Source organism: Pieris brassicae, chromosome 3 (genome assembly GCF_905147105.1).
Source record: "Pieris brassicae chromosome 3, ilPieBrab1.1, whole genome shotgun sequence".
Classification (NCBI taxonomy): Eukaryota; Metazoa; Arthropoda; class Insecta; order Lepidoptera; family Pieridae; genus Pieris; species Pieris brassicae.
Window position 1 is genome coordinate 6765118 of NC_059667.1, and position 23082 is coordinate 6788199.

The 23082-nt window shown below is 32.6% G+C and overlaps 3 protein-coding genes across 5 annotated transcripts; 2 read left to right on the forward strand and 1 right to left on the reverse strand.

Moving 5' to 3' along the window:
- The first annotated feature begins 821 nt into the window (after positions 1-821).
- LOC123706812 (zinc finger protein GLIS2-like) lies at positions 822-6114 on the forward strand. Of its 2 annotated transcripts, none has more exons than XM_045656268.1 (5): positions 822-884; positions 4486-4636; positions 4803-5023; positions 5176-5323; positions 5517-6114. In XM_045656268.1, the coding sequence occupies exons 1-5, from the start codon at positions 853-855 to the stop codon at positions 6081-6083; spliced, it is 1119 nt and encodes a 372-aa protein (XP_045512224.1). In that variant the 5' UTR covers positions 822-852; the 3' UTR covers positions 6084-6114. The 2 variants fall into 2 exon arrangements, with proteins under 2 accessions (XP_045512224.1, XP_045512225.1); XM_045656269.1 differs by lacking the exon at positions 822-884 and adding an exon at positions 1864-1957.
- A 133-nt stretch (positions 6115-6247) lies between these two features.
- Positions 6248-19891, reverse strand: LOC123706811 (probable nucleoporin Nup54). 2 transcript variants are annotated; one of them, XM_045656267.1, is made up of 14 exons: positions 19692-19888; positions 19504-19623; positions 19303-19401; positions 18730-18944; positions 18096-18228; positions 17217-17373; positions 16291-16399; positions 14571-14754; positions 13891-13979; positions 12840-13007; positions 12139-12258; positions 6968-7055; positions 6693-6834; positions 6248-6635 (listed from the first exon to the last, which is right to left on the reverse strand). In XM_045656267.1, the coding sequence occupies exons 1-13, from the start codon at positions 19750-19752 to the stop codon at positions 6701-6703; spliced, it is 1677 nt and encodes a 558-aa protein (XP_045512223.1). In that variant the 5' UTR covers positions 19753-19888; the 3' UTR covers positions 6248-6635; positions 6693-6700. The 2 variants fall into 2 exon arrangements, with proteins under 2 accessions (XP_045512223.1, XP_045512222.1); XM_045656266.1 differs by having other exon boundaries at positions 6249-6834; positions 19692-19891.
- A 303-nt stretch (positions 19892-20194) lies between these two features.
- LOC123706813 (endothelial differentiation-related factor 1 homolog) lies at positions 20195-21018 on the forward strand. The gene has a single exon (XM_045656270.1). It carries the CDS (start codon positions 20334-20336, stop codon positions 20772-20774), a length of 441 nt encoding a protein of 146 aa, XP_045512226.1. The 5' UTR covers positions 20195-20333; the 3' UTR covers positions 20775-21018.
- Positions 21019-23082: the final 2064 nt, after the last annotated feature.

The following is a 23082-nucleotide window of genomic DNA, read 5'->3' on the forward strand; positions in this document are numbered from 1 at the left end:
GAGCCAGATATATATGTATACTTTTTTATTTTTTACTCAGCAGAGCGCCTTTTAGCAGCTGCGGTCAGCGAAAGATATAGGGACCTACAATTTGACCTATCAGGGACTAACAGAAGTAGGCACGAATTGTATAAAACAAGTTAAACTTTCAACGTACAATACATTACGTAAACAGTAACAAATAAGACATTAATTTAAAACATTAGCTATAAATAAAAAAAGGTGTTCTCAACTCCCCTGGTGACGCGACGCCTTTAGCAACAATTAATTATAACGTGTAGATACGCAATAAAATTTCAATTGCCAATTTTGTAAGTTTTTCCCACAAATTCATAAGATTTTCAAAAAGTGTCAAAGCTCAGAAGATATTAATATAATTATTAATTAATAACGGAAATCAATTTAGACTGGGGTTAATTCCTAAAGCTTAATCGCAACCACCCAACCTTTCAATGTGCGCGCATGTCAAATTTCGCGTATCGAATTACATAGTTATATTAACCTTCTTCAAATGCTGGGGATAGGTCAAGTTCCAATACCTTTTTTACATACAGGAAGCACGCTTAGCTTTAAGTCTCATTTCTGAATCTTACCCTTGTTTAGCCATGATATTTTATTAGAACGCTCCCATTGGAAATAAGAATTTGCTATTAATGATATTAACTCTGTTGGGGGGAAAGTCGAATGGACACGGCACGAAGAGCAAATCGCGTTTCAATTTCACCGCGACACAATCACCACGCTATTTTAGTATTTTTATTTTGATATAGTTCGCGTGTGGTCGAGCCTTTTGGCGGGAAAGTACCTAATTATAATAGTAGTTGGCGGACAGTAGACTGTGTAGGACTTTTTATGCGTGAAATATATGCTGTGCCAGCTAAATGGTAAGAATTTTGGCATATGTATGTATATAATAAATATGTTGGGAAATGTATTTTCTATTCGAGGATAAATTTCAAATTATTTTTTTGATTTGTGATGACTGCGAAACGTCTGTCTGATTTGGGTAGTTTTATTTTTTTAGGATCTCTTATTAGTAGGATTTCCAAATAATTATTTTGAAATATATCAACTACCCTCCGTATTTAATAAAAGGTGTTTAACTTATACGTCTATATAAACCTATTTTGAATTGTAAACGCCTGATCGAGTGTATATTCAGGTTTTGTTTTACACTGATGAAAATTAACATGCAGACACACGGACTCAAAAGCAAGCACCATCCATTGTATCAAATTGGTTTGGTAATGTTTTATAAATAGTGACAAAATTGTAATGTCCTCTTAAATTTCTCCACTGAGGTAAATAAATCCCAACCTTTGGACCAATAGATTAATTCTTTAAAAATTTGCCGATTAATCGAGTTCGAAAAATAGTTATTGGTAATGTAATACATTTTACAAATTAATATATGCTACTTGGTACTTTACGTGTTTACATGAAAATATATATTTTTGATTTGATAACACATAATCAACAGTATTAATTATAAAAAATAAGAATCAATCCATTGATTCGGTACTGTTCTTCTTTTCATAGTATATAATAACTTTTGGAAGGGCACCAAAGACAGATCACCAAGTAGGTGTTAACTAAATTTCCAATGACACATACGCAAATATATGATGTCCCAACGTGAAGTTACGAGACTGCCAACAGAAAATTATCTGTGATCTATTTGAATTGCGTTGGTTACGGTTATGGGTACGATAGAAGTCGTTGATCGGTACACGCACATATCACGCGGTACTGCCTGAAAAAATCCACATAACTTTATGAAACAATCATGAAATTATGCAAGAGATTGAAATATATATTGTACTTGAATAAAATCATGAGGGGAAAGCGTGATTTTCATATGTAAAGTGATCAAAGACGGAGTAGCTCATGCAAACGTTGTATCACATGTATCACCAATATCAACCGAACGATAATCACGTCTGGCGATAAGCATTAGGTACATTCTATAAATAAAGTTACATACGTATCTGTAGACATTGGTCTGCTAGAATAATACTATCAAGCGGATTCAGGGAAAGGCGAATTTAGGGGAGGGCCTCCACAAAAAGGGGCCTCTATAATAGAGATTCAGAAGAAAAGGAAACAAATTCAGACTGAGCACTAGTTAACAACTATTTCTTTGAATTTTTTTTTGCGTTTTATTTTTACCTACAGTACTTTGTTCGAACACCATTATATTATATATTTATCTTCAATATATATTTGTCCTCTCAAGCAATCAGCAAGTACCCCAATGGCTCTATCGGTGAGTGGAAATTCCGTGTCTAGACGCTTTGTTTTAGATCTTTTAATAATATATATATATATTATTAAAAGATGTTATATATGTGTGTGTGTGTGTAATTAGCATTAGCCTAAAATGGGTTTCAGCGAAGTAACGCCTGATTCATTTATCATACATATTTGATCAACAAATAAAAATATTACACCTGGGTGCCTCCACTCCTATATTGCCTCCAGACGTATGTAGCCGGCATTGTGAAATCACAATTTACTAAACGATTACAGTTCGAGACGATATATCAACTAACCCTATTTAATCCAGTAAGCAATAAACTTATCTCAAACACTAAACAAAATAACTCCATACACTATGTTTCTCTGAGTCTATAAGAAGTTCTGGTTGTTTAGCGAAATTGCTATTCGTCACATTAAAATCAGATACACGTGGATATGGCATTCTACCAGTACTAACAGTTTGCAAGGTTGTCTAAGTAATAGACTGCCAGGATGGAATACAGTCAAAATCTATTATAACGACATGGACTACTCACATTTGGTCGTAAAAACCGATTATCGTAACAGCCCATGATGTTATTATTAATATTTATTATTGAATGTGTGATTAATAGACTCGTGTATAAAATAAAACTACATTTTATTTATTCCACATAAAATTTATAATAACGTACATATAATTATCATTATTCTAGATTACCAAAATTTGTTAATTTACTTTGTATGAAATACTTCTGCAGTATGTACGCACTTGTAGTTCACGCTGAATTTTAATTAAAGTATAATTCGCGGATAATTTTTGAATAAGCAGTTAATCTGCTTTAACCATTGTTAAAGCATATTATAAAGTTCCAAGCGTAGTCGCTATGCATTCAAAGAATAGAAGTTATGGTTACTTTAAGGTCATTACTATATTTTGTCAAATTTGTCTCTTTTTACAAATTATCTTTGAACAACTAAGTCAACTGTACTTCCATCGCAAAAAGAATTTATTTTCTCTCCAAATCACTTGCAAAAACAACCATGACAAAGTATTTTGCTCATGATGAAATATTTAACGCTTGGAGACAACAGATAACAGTCAACCGGTTTAATCTAGGCTTGAGTCAAAGTTGGCGTCAACGGCATAAACAATGTACTTGCACGTTTATACTCCTGTTCAAAACACCAGGGAGAAACCAAGATTTGACTATAAGTAGGTGGCATATATAACTTATTTGTGTTGGTTGAACTCTATTGAATCCAAGAAAAACATAAAACGGTACTACCAGTTAACCAGATTCCTACATAACGTTGTGTTAGCGGTTGGATGGGTAAATGACTATTACAAAGTATTTTCCTGTATATAAAGAGAATTTTTCATTACATACACAACAATTAAAAACTGGCCTGTGATAATTACGTCAATAGTTCGTCATAACAAGAGTTAAAGATAAGAGAACCGGCTGAAACCGGCGCACGCACCGGCCGCAGGGGGCCGCGACAATCCACACAATATAATGCACGTCCACACGTACGCTACTCACACACGCACACTGATAAAGAATAACTCGTTCAATCAAGAATATAATGAGCGCAACATTCATTGTGACGCAGGATAGATCAATGTTTATTCTAGACTTGTATTTAAATTAAGTTCTAAAAGACCTATATTTTAACTTTTCGTTTTGACCATTACGTATTTAAAACGTATTTTTCTCGAATATCTCTGAATTCTAAATATTCACCGAATTGTTATATACAAAACATATGGAAACATAAAAAAATATTTTTTTGGGAGAAATTATACCCAACAACTGACGAAGGTAGTCCTGAATCCTACGTAGAGGTGATTTAACGCTATTTCTCATAAAACCTATGAGCAAAATTGCAATAGCAAAATTCAGTATTGCCAAACGCCCAATCCCCAATGAAGACTGAGGTCGCATAACATAAACACGGTGGTATCAGTCACCTATGAACTGAGGCCTATCATACTGGTATTAACTGGACACAGGCCGAAGCGAGCGGCTTCTGATAACATGACAACATCATTTACTTTATACCAAACTCTCAGTCGTGTACACACGTGCATTAATTAAAATTTTCAAAGTAGAATCAAATAGTTTTGTTGTGAGCGTTAGCGGTAATCTAAGCGATATTCGCAGGGGATTCCTTATCAGTGTTATATCACTGGCAGACATTATAAATAGGCAACGTTGTAGATACATACTTCATTTTACACAGCGATTGTGAAGTGACCACTGTTACAAAAATGTTGCTCTTTCCGACGTGGAGACCAGAATTGCATGAGGGTTGCAGAGTACCATGGATTCCAACTGAACGTTTCGCGCCCTATGTCGCTCGATCTGTTACAGTGCCACCCCCACCACCACAGGTGCGTTATTAATACAATAACTAGACAGTAATAAAATGTCCGAGATTTTTAGGTGCATAAAAAAATATAAGATATCTACCATACCTACTTAACCAGCGATACTAATCCATCCTACTCCTCTGTACATAATCTACTTAAAGAATTTTAATCTATTTTTTTTATTTAGATTTCGGACAGTGACTCCTGTGGAAGTTTGTCACCAGAGAGACTCAATGATTCGGGATCAGATGAATGCATATGCGAATGGAGAGGATGCGGCGTAAGATTCGATTCCGTTTCTCGTCTGTCGGCACACGTAGCGAGAGTCCATGCGCATGCGCATAGCGATGGATACTTCTACTGTTGTTGGAGGGGGTGTACAAGATCTCAAAGAGGTTTTAATGCAAGGTAATTTTTTTTAAATAGTTTCTTTCTTGTTTTTAAATAGACTTAGTAAAAAACACCCCTCTAAAATTCTCTTGAAATAATTATGAAAATTATTAACAACAGCGCAATAATTATAATTTATTATATAAAATCTAACCAGATTTTCTTTACAGATACAAAATGATAGTGCACATGAGAATTCACACTAATGAGCGTCCTCACACTTGCAATCAATGCCAGAAAAGCTTTTCAAGGGCGGAAAACCTCAAAATTCATCTCCGGTCGCATTCCGGGGAAAAACCTTACGTCTGTCCATATGAGGTAAATATTATTTAAACTCATCTGTTTTGTTTATCTTCTTGTTATCAATTAAAGTAAAGTCCCGTATCCAAATAGTTCTTGTTCTGTATTCTTGCCTCTGATAATTCCTTCTATCTTTTAGGCAACCTCTTCATGATTTAATATGACTATATGTGAAGTTGAATATTTAGTAATTTATTTCTTTCTTTCTCAGGGCTGCGGCAAAGCGTATTCAAATTCTAGCGATCGTTTCAAACACACACGGACTCACAAAGTAGACAAGCCGTACTGCTGCAAAGCACCAGGTTGCACCAAACGGTACACCGATCCGTCCAGCTTGCGTAAACACGTCAAGGCATACAAACACTTCACAGAAAAGGAGAATCCAAAATTAGCACCACGAGCTGAGAGTATATCCCCAATGCGCGAAACCATAGATCCTGTGATCGACCATAGGATATCACCATACACATACCATATTTCAGAATCGTATCCAGTGAACTACCACCCAACATATATCCGAACTGAGCCAGTGTATAAGGAACCTCAAGAAACCTATCCAGTATATACCAGAATGTATGATCACACGTTGAGTTACTCTACACAGGACTACCCTCTTTACAGGCCTCAATACTACGAAAGTAGAATAGACGTGGAAAATTCATTTCCGGAAAATTCAGATGTTCCATTGAATTTAATATGTGCTAAACGTATTCAATGCAGACCAATTGAAGGACTTAGGCATACGGAGTTACCCTTAGATTTAAGTACTAAAAGTTAGTTGTTACAATAATATAGATTATTTATGCTAACTTTCGTTTTACTCACCTACTGATTAATTGTCATTAATATAAGGGTTCCAGATATGTGCAAAAATAATTAGTAGTAGCAAGAAAGTTGAAATAATTTATGAGAAAAAACATAAAAACTAGTTTTATAGTTACATTTATTCAAAAATATAATTCACTGAATTAATTATGTATGGAACATAACTACAGAATTACAATTGTACAAATTTAATTTAATAAAAAATATTAGTTTCAAGAATGATAACAAAAATATTTATAGAGACTCTTAGAGCCTAAACTAGTTACAAATACATACTCCACCATATCAACCTTCTTTATATTTGCAAGACGAAGATGTTTTGACTGGCTTTATAATATGACAAAAAGTAATTAAACATAAAATACACTCAATGGTTTCATTTAATGATCAACAATGACTAATCAGACTTCCAGAACGTTTAAAATTTTAACATACAAGAGCGCTAAATCTATTACCCTTAGTATCCGTCCATAATCGGCTACATTTCGAGCAGGTACATTTGGGTGGACTTAAATTGATGTCCTATGTGTACCAGCATATGTGTATGTCTGATAATTGTGGGGCGTAGTGCTAGGCTCGGACAAGTTTGGCCATCCCCTCTGCGATAGTGTTGAGGGCTGCAAGATCTTTTTTAGCTGTATCCATCAAATGGGCCATACCACGTTGTTGGAAAGACAGGAATTGCTTTACGTCTTCTTGCGCACCTAAATGATTAAAAAATATTACAATATTTTCGGGAATTTTGTACATGGAGAATATCACGTATTTCTTTAGGAGCGAACCAAATATGGATAGTGTGAATTCCCAATTATTAAAGAATAAGGGGATTTTTATTACCTGGGTCCAAATGATATCTCTCATAAGGTGCGCCCGCGCAGGCGCTGCGCTGAAGTCGCACCGCGCATAATAGCTCATTCAATCGACCCTGCGAAGAAAATTATAAGACACTGTTAAAATTCGTTAGTACGTATAAGTCCCTTATTTATGTGTTATGTCACGTGTTTCTAATATAATTTTTCCTTTAATTTCAAACATTTTACTCAATTTAAAATTGAATAAGGTAACAAAAATTAAAAAATGGCATTGTGCATTGTGACGTAAAAACCAGACGCTTACGTAACTGTTTGGTTATAAATCTAATAAAAAATACAATTAGTGACTACAAATTCTGACTAGACATTTGTGACCGTGAAAGCAAACTTACATTTATTATACCATAGATAACAAATTATTTAAACAGATAATATTTATTATATCGTTTTGATAATAAGTAATGGAACCGATTAAATTATAAATATCTAATGATTATTAACTATTATTATACGAATCCTAAATTCAAACTAATAGGCGTACAGCTATGAATCGTCAATTTTTCTACTCGGATGTAAAATAATAAATATAGAGTTACTAGAATAGAAGAAATATTATAATTTAATAACAAAACAAATTAGAAAAAAATTGCGAAGGCACTTATCTTTTAGTAAGATTACGACGACCGAGACAGGCAATATCAATTAATTAATTCTTAAAATTTTTGTTTATTGTACAATAAACGACTGACCCAGTCGGTACGTTTGTCTTTGCTTATTTTTATTATGATAAACAAGGCTATGGGTCGCCCAAAATGCGTTGCCTGCCTTTGAGGGAAGAGTATACTCTTTTTTTAACATTTGCTTTTTTTTGAACTTACTATATTTAAACTGGAATCAACTGTATGAAATTATTATTTAATAAAACTGTATATCAGTTTTATTTTCACTGAGAATACTATATTTTCATAATCGAGCATTTTTTCAGAAAGCTATCTTACAAAAACTACAATAACGTTTATTTGCAAAGTTGGTATGTTATGGGACAATTAATCGATTTTTTTCTATCAATTTAAAGGTAGAAAACAAGTTTATAATGAATATCAATATTGTATATTGTGGGTAAAAACGTAGAAGATACTATACCAATTCTATAGAATTATGGAAATCTGTCCAGTAATTGTAAGTTTATTTACTAGTAGAAAATTTCAGTCGTGCAATAATGAACTCATAAAACGTCTTCGCGATATTCTATAACACGCATTAAGGTGAGCTTGAAGTCAGATATATTATTCTTTATCAATGCACTGTCATGAGTTAATGATTCAAAAATGACAATCACCTGTTGCACCAGTTAAAACCAGTTCCTTAGATAATACCGATATAAAACCTAACACGCGATCATGTTATGACCCTAACATGGATATTGGACGTAATCTCTCGAGTGTTCAAAATTTTCCAGGCTACATACAATCTTTTCCTGATTTGGAAAAATAATGGTATCTGAGATAATTTCAGTTTTTATTTCATGATATTAATACTTTATTACCAGCAACGATATGCAACTAGCAGCTATATGTTTACATTACATACATACACCTTAATCATAAAAACTAAACCAGTTTCATGCAGATAGGCTCTTTTAGTTCTCTTTCTGTCAAATTGTGTTTACGTTTTTATGAAACGAGGCAATGTGCAATCATTCCGATTCATCTATTATAAAACTAAGCTTACGCGTTTTTCATTACATAGAGAAAGGACGATAATAGACAATTTTATCTATGACATAGTTTTCGTGTGAGAATATATAAGACCACCTAGTCTTATATATACTTTTTTCTATCTATTATTTTGTACAATCCATAATGTTGTATATAGGCATAAATATACTTAAAAGCATCACGCAGCGCAATTTTTTTAAATTCGTTTACATCCAACGTTCTTGAATTCACTTACGAATTCTTTCAACAACTGTTTAACGAATTATTGATTTTGGTAATTGCATGTCAGAATCTAATGCGAATAACATTTATTACTTTAACAGTGTGTTAATTTAAAACATAAATGGGATCACCATTGGCTGCAATAAATTCCTTTAAACGTTGAGGCCAGTTATCAATAGAAGCACGCACTCTTTCCATGGGAAAATTCTTTACTGTCAATCGTAGGGATTGTTTTAAGGACTCAAAATTATCATGGCGTTTAAAGCAAGCCTTACGCTCCAGCGGATTAAGAACGGGATTAAACGACGGCCAGTCTTCAACTCCGTTTAAGTCCGAAACGTTCGTTTGCAAACAACGAGACCGAGCTTTATGACCCGGCGCAGTCTTGCTGGAAGGACCATTCTTGGTTCTTAAACATGCTGTTGTTAAGGGGCTTCACTACCTTTTAGAGAATGGTATCTTGATACACTTGTGCCGATGTTTTGATATCTTTTTCACAAACGTATGGCTCAGTCACTCCTTCATAGCTAATACCTTGCCAAACCATCACTGTTCATCAAGTCGGATAGTGGCCACGTTGCACTCTGTCAACTAATTGGAAAGCTTCCTTAGAGCATAAATACGGTCATATTGTTTGTTAAAATGTTGCTCGATTGTAAAACATTTCTCATCCTAAAACAATTTTTTTTCTGTGACCTCCCTTTGGGTACCGCTTCAGTAGTTGTTTCGGTTTTACCACCCTTATCTATTTTAAAATATCAGTTAAGAAATGACTAGTACGTCTCTTATAGGCACAAATCCTAAGTCATCTTTAAAAATACGCGACATGGTATTATCTTCATCTCCCGAGATAAAATCTTTTGCTTTCGCACAGGATTTCTTCAAATTCGAAAAAGGTGGTTAAAGCTTTAAGGTTTCCCTTACCCTTACCTTTTTCGTAGGAGGACGACGTGGATGGCCAGATATTTTTCTGTTACAAACAGAGGAGGTTTCGTTGTACCTAACAGCCCAGTACACAAACATTTTACTAATAAGCAAACGTATGGAGTTTTAAAAATTGCATTTGGCTACTTTGTGTAATGCAATCACAGCGTTTCGGTTCTCTTTATCACCACACTCCATTTTAATACCGCAAAATATTGTACAATATATTGGCGCCAAAATGACTCAATGAACAATCATATAAAAATGACAGATTCCAATGTAATATTTTGTTAATTTTCAATTGTAACAGTATTTATGGCCAGACTAAGATTAAATCAAATGGGATTACATACTCATCAAATGAGACTGAAACAGCAAATTACATATGCTTCATAATACCAGCTATCATTAAGATTTTTAGAAGTTAAATTACAATTTTTACATAAATTAAAGAAAATTATGAATGACAATGTAATTTTGCAAAACCTTCGTAGATAAAACTCACGTACCACATACGATGTCTATGCAAACGTCTGGAGATAAGACCGATAACGACACGCGGCAAGTGAATGCCAAGCAGTGAGGTTTTAGGTAATTGATGTCTGCTATGTTTTATCTTTTGTCATATCAAAGTGATAAAGTCCACGGATCACGGTTCTAATTCAGTATGAATAAAGACTAAAAATGTTGTATGAACTAACTTTTAATATCGCAATCTATTGCTATATGAATTAAGTTTCATTCATTAAATAAGGGCTTCTATTTTATAACACGATTTTGAACTATACCAATAATCATAATCTTTTAGACTAAAAAATCTTATAAGCGTTTTGTATAGAAATAATATTTTTTACATTATTCAATTGACGGTATTGAAACCACGGTATTGAAAATATTTTCTTTCCAAATTATGCTTATCGAAAAAGACTAAAAATTATCATCGGCCAGTGAAAAGATAAACTTTTGTATATTACTGATACAAATCTACTAATACATAATACGTAATCTTACATATACATGCCATTCTTGTTTAAAGATCCTGTATATTTATTATTATATCCACACGTATATTTTATTGACTAAACAATGTAATGGTAAAGAAATAAAATTGTTTACATATTAGTAGAAAAATATTTATGAATAAAGGCATAATGTCAATGTCATAATGTATACAAGCGATGCCGTTTTTTAAGTTTTCTTTGGGTAACAATAATATTTAATTAATAGTTTAATATAGACCGTAAAGTCATTAGGTTTTGTCGTTACCTCTCTTAATACTAAAAATAAAAAAACCAGTGGCGCTATAGCTGTTAATCTTGGCCTCCCATTTCTATATGTATTTCCTAAACATTTTTTTTACTATAAGGACTTGCCTTTAAGTAAGTGATCGGGCTTCTGTGCCTGACATAGACGGTGGAATAAGAATGTTTTAAACCACAACGGAGAAACTAAATTATATATTGCTAACAACCACGATTAATGAATACGTCAAATGAACGTCAATCAATAGATTAAATAAAATATTAAATTACCAATATTTTAACCAAGAGAGCAGTTTTTTGAAGTGAAACTTCATTATCGGCGTTGTAAAAAAAAACGTCACATTCTTCGGTTACGCGTCACATTTTTCCGTTACGCGCCGTTTGTTGATTTGACTCACGGTTGATTCGAAGCCATTAATAACAAAAATATATAATAACGATAACAATGATAGTAATAATTATATTACAATTAATGAAATCCTGTACTTATCTTAGTAGTAATAAGGTAAAATGAAATAATTGTATTATTTATATTAATGTCTGCGATAGTAAAAGCCTTTTGTTAAACTTTATCTAATTTAACTTTATTTAACCAATTTCTGTAAAGTTGCATATATAGTAGATCATTTTTCGAAAAATAAGGCCATAAACAAGTTTCACTTCTCACGTGTGTACACTAGTACACGCACACGTTTTTATTTAAATATGCATGGTGCATACGAGGTGCTCTAAGTTAGATAGATGTCTCAATTGTTAGATAGTATTGACAAACAAATGAACAAATTTTGGCTTCGAATAATAATAATAATTATTATAATTAAAGGGTGCGTTCAAGTATTAAATGTATGGAGATTCTTGTACCCTCGTGTAACGCGCCGTAACGGTTTTCTGTACCCAATAGTAAAACATTTCGTGACCACTCAGTGACTCTTTATACGTAATTAACAATGATGTGGTGTAAAGAAGTAATAATTGAAATCCCTGCCTCCCCCATCGTAGCTTTTAAACCCACACCCACAAAAGAAATAATAATAGAAAGTGTATGGAGGCCTATCTCCTTCGGTACTTACATTATAGAGGGGCGGGGCCGCCAGTTGTGTGGCTAATTCTTGTAATCTCGCACGAGACGCTTCTTCCTCGGGGCTTAAAGCTGCGCCGACACGTCCCAGGACTTCTTGACGTGCAATCACCTATAAATTCATTTAAAATCTTTGTTAATCAACTGAAAATAAAATATAGTAGGATATTTGGAATTAATTTTGTACTATTTGATCGTAAAAATATTTTGTATCGATTGATTTTTTAGCTTTACACAATATATTTCATTATTTATTTTTTTAAGACACAACTTTAACTTTGTTTGGTAGTGAAAAATATAATTTATTGACGTCAAGTTAAATTATTATATAATATTGTGACCTCCAATATGTACATATACATCTGGAATCCCGGAGAGAAAAAAAATTGCTTAGAAATCTAATAAACTAACTTGTCTTAAAACGCTGATATAGTTCCATGATCAAAAATAAACTTAAAGTTTGTTCAAAGCTCTATAACCTGCTATGGGACATTTCTGGTTCATTTTAGTGATCATTAAAAGGTGGTGATCGTTCTTCTGTTCTTCCAGAGAAATAATGATTTTTGCCTTTACGCTAAGTTTGACTTTCGTATGTCAAAAAGCTATTGGATTCGACATTGTCTCGACTCTTACCCTAAAGTCGTATTTAGCTTGAAAATTAAATATACCAGACATTTATTATATCAAACCCACCTGTAATAAAGTGTGTCTCAAGGAGTTAAGTCGCGCTGTTAGCTGCGCAAGAGTCGCTGCGGAAGCGGCGCGACGCGTACGCAACTCGCTCAATGTTTCAGACGCTTTACGAAGATAGCTGGCTTGCAGACCAGACTCTGATGTTTGGCATTGTGCACGGAATTTGATCTGTTGAGACATAAGTATTACAACTGCGGTAAAGATAAAAAGCTAGCTATATTAACATCTCTAACATCAATTTATTTTAAGCAATGGATCTTTCACTTGCAAACAATATATACGGTGTCCGTTCCCTATACATGCTCCCGTAAGTGTTCGAATGTTCTCAGGGTTGACTCAAAAAAAATACTTGAGTTACGAATATCAAACTTGTTCATGTTAATAAACCCATAATGGAATTTAATTCAATTCAATTCTTGTTTATGGCTTTTATTTGTACCAACTGGGCACAAGATACTTCGCCAGTGTCGTGTAGATGGAGAAGGCACGATGGAGATTGATCGGTGAAAATAATAAAGTTAATTTTTAATATGCACCTAAAAAAAAGTTGAAATTCGATTGTTAGTTGTTATATATACATTACACTTTAATTTTATTGCTTTCTATATATTTACATATAAATCTACAATACGGACTAAACACTAACATTTAACAAATAACAATAAAGGACATGGAATTTAAGATTTATTATTTTATGTTGACAACACTCATCATAGTTGTCATCTGTCATCATAGTTGGAGAGTCTCGATACTTAATATGAAACAATATATAATTTTTGTCACTCAATGAAATGAAGTAAATTAGAATTATATTAGTTCGCATAACCGCCACAGTTGACTTTCCACACAAAATAATAATTATACAGATTATAAAATTTAAAAAATAATGACTCTATGTCATATACCATACATAAGCAAGACTGATATGAAGGGAAATATTAAAAATTCAAAACAATAATTACATATATGGGTGAACAAGCTTTTTAATTTAATTAAAACAATTTCTTGAGTCAAACCAATTTTTTTCAGTATATCATAAATTATTAAATACCTCAGAAAATCCAATTATGGGCACAGGAATGTAGTTTTCTGGATCAGGGTTGTCAGCTTGAGCTTGTTTCCAAAGGCGCATATCCATACCTAGAAATTTGTTTTTTTATTTATATTTAATTGGCAAGAACCAGTCTTTTGCACAGATCCCCCTTATCCAAAACGTTGCGCTTACTGAACGCTGTCTCGACAATATCGACATGTTTAAGTTTGCAGAGTGAATTCACAGTAGCGATATTGTGTGTTTAATATTATATACTTTATTGTATGTTATTTTTCTCGACATTATCATATTAGTATGGCCATAGTCTGAAAGGATGATGTATGTATTTCTATAATGAATAAACTTCTATTGATATAATTATTATGTTTGTCGCATTGTCCCGTACAGGCACTTGTTGAATAAAGATCGCGAGTACACATACTGATGATACATGGTACAGATTGACACATTTTCTTTTAATAACACATGTTGACTTTTGATAATTGTGCCAGAATATCTAAATTAAATTTTGAAAACGAAAAACTAAATTTTGATAAAAGCTATTCCTTATCATATTTACGAAAGTGAACCCACTCTTTTATACTTAAATCATATTAAAGGTATTTAAAAATATGTAGTGATACTTTGTCAAAACAAAAGCCTAAAACATCCAAATCTATAAAATAATGAAACAATACCTGGCGGTGGAGCCTGTAAGTACTGATCTAACATCTGTGGCGTTGGTCTTGTAACTGGAGTTATGCTGGTGCATCCCGCGCCAGTCAGCGTGTTCCGAGCCGCTCCATTGTTAAGAAAGGAGCTCAATTCAGACGCGTTTATATGGCACCCACCCGCACCTTTATCCACTACGTATACCACCACCTAGTAATTATAATAAAGCTAATTATTTTTTTAAACCTATGCCAACAAACCTATACCAACATTTAAACCATTCTAGTTCAATTAATGGTCAAGTTAAGATGTAGAAATGTACTTAGACATTCCCTTACGACGTACTTAAAAATACATAAATATTCTGCTTATTCCTATTTGTATAAATTATGAATAATTATAATAATTAAGCCTCATTTATTCCTTGTAAAGTTAACAAAATATACAAACACGCAATATATATATATATATACATGTACACATATATATTTTTCCTTTTTTTATATCCAATTGGCTCCATCTCTCTTTGTTTTGAGCATTTTTCTCCCAATCCTCTCCACCAACTTTATTAAGCTCGTCAGCCCACCGTGCAAGAGGACGACCAATTTCCAATTGGAATTTGGAAATAAATTATGAGTATGAAGAATTATTTATTTATTGAATATGTTTATCTTTTTATATTACATGAATAAGCATAGCAAAAATATGTATTGATCTATTTATTTTAGTAAGAATTATTTTCTATTTACTATATATTTTACAAACAAATCTTCCAAGACTTCTTTACATACACTGTAAATTTTTACTATTATTACTTTTTCTACTATCATTATTATTACATTAGTTTCGTTTTTTGCGTCTGAGGCGCAAACTGTCTCTGACAGCATGACCACTGCTGTGGAACACGGCTGCTCCAAAGCATAATGCTGAGCCAGGGTACAACCACACACACACACGCCTATTCGATTAACAAATGATTATGAAACAGATACAGTAATCTGAGGCCCAGACCTAACAAAGGTTGTAGCGCCATTGATTTATTTTTTGGGTCTCATGTTTAACTTTCGCTTGTAAAATTTATTCTCCTATATATACATAGACAGAAAAATCATTGGCATTTCCTTTACAGTCTATAGCACCGTTTGAACTCAAGTGTCTCTCTCTAACACAGCATAAACACAATTTGGTAGAAAGAGACGAAATAGTAAAAACTACAATAAAATAAGGCAATAAGATATTATTAATAAGTGGGTTAGTGAGTATTATATGAATCTTAATTCAGAGTTGAGTCTAATTTATTTGATTTGTGACATATTAAATCACACTTAAAGGGCCGTTCAAGTATTATGTAAGATGATTTTGTTATTTGGTGATTATGTCATCAGTAATTATTTACATTTTTATACATATTACCCACCCACACATCGTCTATGCTTGAAAACTAAATTCATTTTCGAGGATGCCGACAAAACTTAAGATGGTTATGTATTTTGCTGACAAAGAGGGGGGGGGGGGGGGAAATTGCTGTAAATCTGCTGACGTAATAAGTAAATGTATAATTAGAAGCATTTTATATACATTTCTGTTTTTAACGTTCATAAGTGTACATCGTGTTACCTATATGAATAAATGATTTTGAATTTTATAGATTCTATTTCAATACAAAATATACTTAATATTATGGATATATTATTTATGCAAAAATATTAAAAAAAGTCCGGCAATTACAGAAAGTTCATTTCTCACCTGACATTTTTTATCGGACACGGCTTTGACAGTCTCGATATTGGCAGCTAAATTCGGCTTATTACCAAGAAGGCCAGCCAACGAAGTAATAAATCCCTGCTGATTGCTCCTGAAATTAAAAACACATTTTGGAAGACATAAAACAACTTGTGTCAAAAATATTGATATTATGTATTTTGTAATGTGATCAAAACGTGAAACCATAGAGAGGCCTTGCCGAAATTTATGATATTTACGTTATGTATTCGAGTATATCAATACATATTAACTTTTCTTACATAAATAATATGATTTAGTAGGTAATTTTTGTTCGCTTACTAACAAAACAAAGAGTACCAATGTACCTTAGAACAGACGAGACTGGCAATCATCTAACATGTACATACATGTCCGGCCTCCGTTTTGACGTAAATATATAATTAATTTTTCACCCAGAGCGATTATATTACTTTTCTATTGCAATAACTAAATTGTCCAATTATACCAATACTTAATATTTGTCCATTAAGAAATCATTACCAAACAATTTAGAAATATCTCTGTCTTACTGTGCAATATTTACTTTCATTACTAATAAATTAATTTAATCTGAATTAGGGAGCGTTCAAGTATTACGTAACGAATTTTGGGGGGGGGTCCTCTTTTAGAACATTACGATGCGGGGCGGGGACAAATTACGCGTTATTGTTAATATTATTTTCCACTTTTCATTACTTTACACCACATAATGTAAGTTTTATGTATAAAGAGTCACTATTGGATACAGAAACGTTACGACGCGTTTCATGGGGGGATCAAGAGTCTCCAAAAATTGCGTGACGTAATATCTGAACGCTCCATTAACAAATTTTTAAAATTTAAAATTAATTTCTGCACAATATATATTTTAAGCATTATTTAATTTGTGTTTTCTTATATGTACATACTTTATTTCCTGTTCTGGTTTGTTAAACATCATAGCAACATGTCCATCTTTGTCTTCTTTACCACCAAGCCTTGAATAACCCACAGCCTTGAACCGGCATAATGGATTTTGCTCATTTAACTCGAGCGGTGGTGCACTTCTATTATAGTAAGCTTGACCTGAAAATAAAATAAGAAAAGTAGTATTGATTTAAATATGCTGAAAGAAAGAAGACCTATGGTAGAAGATACTTCAGTAAATTGCGATTATGAAACTTTTGTACATAAGAACAATTACTAAATATTTATATGAAATTTGGCTAGTAAGTTCAATCCTTTATTGATAGTTTCACTTGTGTTCAGTAAAATATAGTTTCATTTAGAAGGCTTAAATTTGGAAAAAAATGAGAAATGTCCATAAACTTCGTCAGCACTTCACACAACACAACACATTAACTTCTTCTTCTTTCAAATTAAATAATACATATAAAACAATAATAGAACCTACAGAATCTGTAGTTTTCATAATTGTATATTCAAAAAAGTTTTTAAAAATTATAAATTAAAAATACATGAGGCAGGCACTTATATTGCTGCTTTAATAAAACAAAAAATATATATGCACCCTTCTTCATAAAAAAAAACATAGCCCATCCCTTTTCATCATACATCATCATATTATTAGCACAATTTGACAGAAAGAGACAAACTAGTAATTTAGTTAAGTGTGCATTAGACTGATTTATTGATGTTTAATTAGAAAGATGTTATTAAGAGTCACGTTCAATCATTGTGATAGTGTTGCTGGGCAATGGTATGTTGTCTATGTTGAATAATAAAATAGGAAAAAGGCTCATGAGTTATTTTAAAATAGGCTCAAGGAGTATTAAAGGAATATTCACCAGTGCCCCATTGAGCTTGCAATAAATTCCATTTAGCTAAAACTTGGTCCCGTTCATCTCCAAACACATTGCAACTGAACACAGCAGCTACAAGTGCTTCATGGGCATTTGTTGGTCCTTGGGGCTGCTGTTGCTAAAATGTAATTTAACCACTATAAATAAACAGCTAACTATCAAGGATTATTTAATAACCAGGAACTGTTATAACTTAGAAATATTCTCCATACAACCCAGACACATTAATATGGGTCTAATTCCTGGGACTCAAAAAAGGTTTTAAAAAACTTTGGTTTTGGAAAACCATCAAAGAAACAGACCATGGAGAATTATTATGCTTGTTCTTTTGGGTTCTCCAATAAACTCCTTTAGCATGGTCAATGTTCAACCATACACTATAATCTATAACTAAAGGTCAAAAAGTAAAGATTTCCTGAACAAATGATAACAAAGCTTTGTGACATACACGGAAACTTACAACATTAGGTGGCTTAAAAGTCAAATTTTATAAGTGTGCTTTTTATTAAAAAATTAGGATATTTTAGTTGTTTATGTGATATGCTAGTATATATAGTCAATATTTAGTTATTTATTCCGCCAATCCATTCCCTAACATAAAAAGAAATATTATTCAAACCTGTTGCTGTGGTTGCTGCTGTTGCCCAAAAGCTGAAGTGGTTCCGAGTCCAGTGGCAAAACCAGAAAATCCTGTTGTAGTTGGTTTACCAAATGTTGATCCAAAGGTAGAACCTGTGCCAAATGTGTTGGTTCCAAATGATGGTGCTGTACTACCAAAATTTGATGTACCAGTGCCAAATCCAGTATTTGCTCCAAAAGTTCCTGTACCAAATCCTGGAATTTATGTTAGAGTATGTTAAATTTTTAAAAGTCAAGTCAATTATTCTTTATTATCAGTTACAACAAAATGAGAGCAGTGGCTTAACAATGTAAATCTTTAGCCTGATTAACATTCAAATAACGGCAATGAACCACTTTTTTCCATATGGGCAATAAGCACATTGCTAATACTATTAGAGAACTGATGTTGTCATTCAACAAGAATGTACAATGTTACCAAAATTTATGAATGATAACCTACTTATCTATCTATATACCTAAAAGAAAAAGATACAACACATTGATACAACCAACATATAGGGTTTCAGCAAGGGATTATTATTGTGAAAGTACAAAATCTTCATATACAGACCTGTATTTGGTTTAGCAGCTGTATTTCCAAAAGTGGTACCTCCAAATAGGGATGGCGCTGTAGATGCTGGAGTGCTTCCTAGGCCACCAAAGGGTGTTGCTACAAAACAACGATTATTTAAAGAAGATATGTAATAATTAAAAAAAGATTTTTTTAATATTGATAAGACTAAAAATACACAACTAAGTACAGTGTGTGTACCTGCGGCAGTTGAAGTTGAGCCAAAGCTACCAAAACCTGATGAAGTGGTGCTAGTTCCAAATCCACTAAATCCTGCTTGACTTGTTGTAGCAGTGTTAGTGCTCCCAAATGAAAATGATGCTAGAATGTAGATATAATTCTTAAAAACACAGACATTTTAAAAGTTAAACGTATGAAATTCGGCTTACGTTTTGAACTTGAACCAAACGGAGTAGCTTGAGACGCAGTAGATCCAAATGAGAAGGACATTTTAAGTTTTAATTTTTAATTCATGTGTTTTTTTATTTGCACACTTCTGAAATACGAGGGAAATATTTTCTTAAGCTATTCAACACTTTTTTATTAATATGGTGACTGTTAGTAATCTGTGTATTTACTTTTCGCGCTCCACAGATTCTCTGAAATATAAACCAGTAATCAGTATAATAGACAGAGCTCCTTTGTAGAAAAATGAAATAGTATTGGTTAGGCCGAAGCGTTTGGTGGAGAGGATGAAATAGGGACAGATTGATTTATTAAATTTTCTTGAAAATAAAACCCGGAGGTTATCAATTTCAAGCAAATTTTTATAGTATAATTATCACAGTTACATAAATTGTAATATTAATACATTTCTGTGGATTGTCTATATATTATAAAAAATAAGTCTGTGGTTCCTTATAGCAGTCTGTCTTTTAGTTACTGTCTGATGTCTAAAAATTGTCAAGTAATGACAAAATCAAGCACATTTTATTAAGGTCTGCGTAACTAATTCTATATTTCCGATATTGAATAAAGTGAAAAAAAGCTTATCCTTATTTAACTTAAAAATACACATTCTCCTAAATAAAATGTCGGATTGGGACACTGTTACCATCTTACGCAAGAAGCCCCCAAAGGCATCAGCCTTAAAGACTGAACAAGCTGTAAATGCAGCACGACGTCAAGGAATACCAGTAGATACTCAACAAAAATATGGTGCGGGTACAAATAAACAGCATGGCACCACAAAAAATACAGCTAAACTGGATAGAGAAACAGAGGAATTGCGACACGATAAAATTCCTTTAGATCTTGGAAAGTTGATAATGCAAGGAAGACAATCAAAGGGAATGAGTCAAAAAGATCTGGCCACAAAAATTTGTGAAAAACCACAAATTGTTAACGATTATGAAGCAGGACGTGGAATACCAAATAATATCGTTCTCGGCAAAATTGAGCGGGCAATTGGCATAAAACTACGTGGGAAAGAACGTGGCCTACCACTACAGCCTCCTGGAGTAAAGAAATAGCGAGTTCTCTGGGAGGTGAAGACCTAAACTCCGATTACTTTATTGCATAATATTTCTCCTTTTTGTTTTTGAACATTATAATGCATTTAAAGTTCTCAAACTTGTGACTAACTATGATGTAAGCATTTATTTGTTTGGTTTCTGGAAATACCTTCTATTTTTGTGTTGCCATTGTAAACAATTTTAATATTTTAAAATTATAAAATGCAAAAAGAATACAAATTTTGAATACATAATAAATCAATATTTATGACTAAACAAGTGTTTAAAAACTAACTTTATAGGACTTAATAATTTTATTTTCAGTGAGAAATCTACAAAGAAAATAACATTCCATGTACTTCAGTATGTTTGATTATTGAATATGATTTTCTATCAAAAATAGGTTGAGAGTTTTATAAAATAATGGGACAATGGTCAATAAACAAAAATGTCAGAAAATTATAATTTTCGTTTTTGGATAGATGAGACATATGGTATACACAATATACCATAGTAACTATGCTATACTTATTTAATCTATGTTTACAGGAAAAAATTAAATAAATAATATTAATTTTTTTTGACAATGTGATAAAGTACCAAACATCCCCACTAAAGACGGTTCTTCTTGTCAATAAATAATACAAATTAAAAAAAAAACAACAAGAATCTCTCTCTTTTTAAAATGGTTTTATAAGAATCAAATGAAGATGTAAATCTTATTTCTACAATAATCTTCTGTTTAAAAAGGTATGTAATTAATGTTAATTTATCAGTCTCTTTAATTCAATACAAAAGTTATATTTAGGAATCATGTTTTAGTTGAATAAACTTACTTTCTTCATACAATTTATTCTACTAAAAATAAATAAATGAGATTTTAAAGTGGACAAGTATTTGTGTCCAGACTAGTTCTATCCTTTAATGAAGATCAGTCCCTCGGTGGACATATACTTTCAGAAATTTCACATAATCTTACAAATCATTACAGCCATAGAAATAAAGCTTGAATTATCAATAAATGATCATTATCTTTTTCTTCACATTTTTGCACATAATATACCGGACGGTGCCCATAAAGATTAAGAAATAGGTCTTAAAACACCAAATGAATCATTCAACGCATAAATTAAACCCTATTACAATAATTCAAGGCAATGAATTGCAACACGGTTTCAAAATACTGGCGAAATAATTTGCTTCTATTTGCAAGTTATGTCCAACACGCTTATTTAAGCAAGTTACTGCTGAACAGAAAGAAATACAAATAAATTAGAGAAGCATTTATTGCTGAAAGATTGCTTGAGAATAATGCTCTTTCTTTAGATAATGTATTTAAACAAGCTCGCAGCTTAGTATTAGCACACATTGATGGTGAAGATTTTTATCAGATTAGCAGTAATTCTGATTCCTAAGTGACTCCAAATAAAAATAATCGCGCCATATAAAACTTTGTGAAATTCTACTAATGTGGGAATAATAACAACCTTCACGTGCGACATGCACATAGCTGGTACAAATTGTAGAAAAATCTGGTAAAAGAGGATTTTTTTGCAAAAGTATGTACCGCGGAAGTACCGCAACACGAAAAAACAGACAAACAGTAACAATCTAAGCAAAGATATAATTCCGATTATCTCTACTAACATAAAATTCGTAAGGATGAAGGGTATAAACTCTGTATGTACTGAACCGATTTTTAAAAAAGAAATGACTTTCGTGGTAGTCGGATTTGCAAAGTAAATCGGAGAAAAAACCGTTGAGCAATAACGTTACTACTGAACGCCTCGCTAACGATAAGAGATATAGGTAGATTGAATTCTTGAGAAAAGTTGTGGAATTTGATAACGGCTAAAAAGGTCAGCGATAGCATGTCTAACTTTTATGTTGTTTTAATATAACGTAATTTCAAATTAATAACCGATCAGCAATGCATTGCTTTTATGTTCAATCAATGATATTCGTCAAGGATTCAAAATTAAATTCTCCAAAATTTCTGTGTACTGTGTATTTTATATTAGGTCTAAGAAAGTACGATCATATCTCGTAAGCGACTAGGTTGGTTAACTATTCGTCAGCGACGTGACGCTCACGTTCTCTATCTCTTATATTCCATCCTGTTCAACACTTAAACTCCTTCCTATCTCAAAAATGATTTAAATTTTTAAGAAGCTATATCTTACGCTGTTCAAAAAAGTATTTCGTGGAAATCCCATCGCATAACTCTTCCTTTCTTGGCGAATCCTTTAAGGTCTCTGCAGTCAGCAGCGAGTGCTATGGAATTCACCATCCGTCCCTATTCATGTACACTTTTTAATTTTTCATG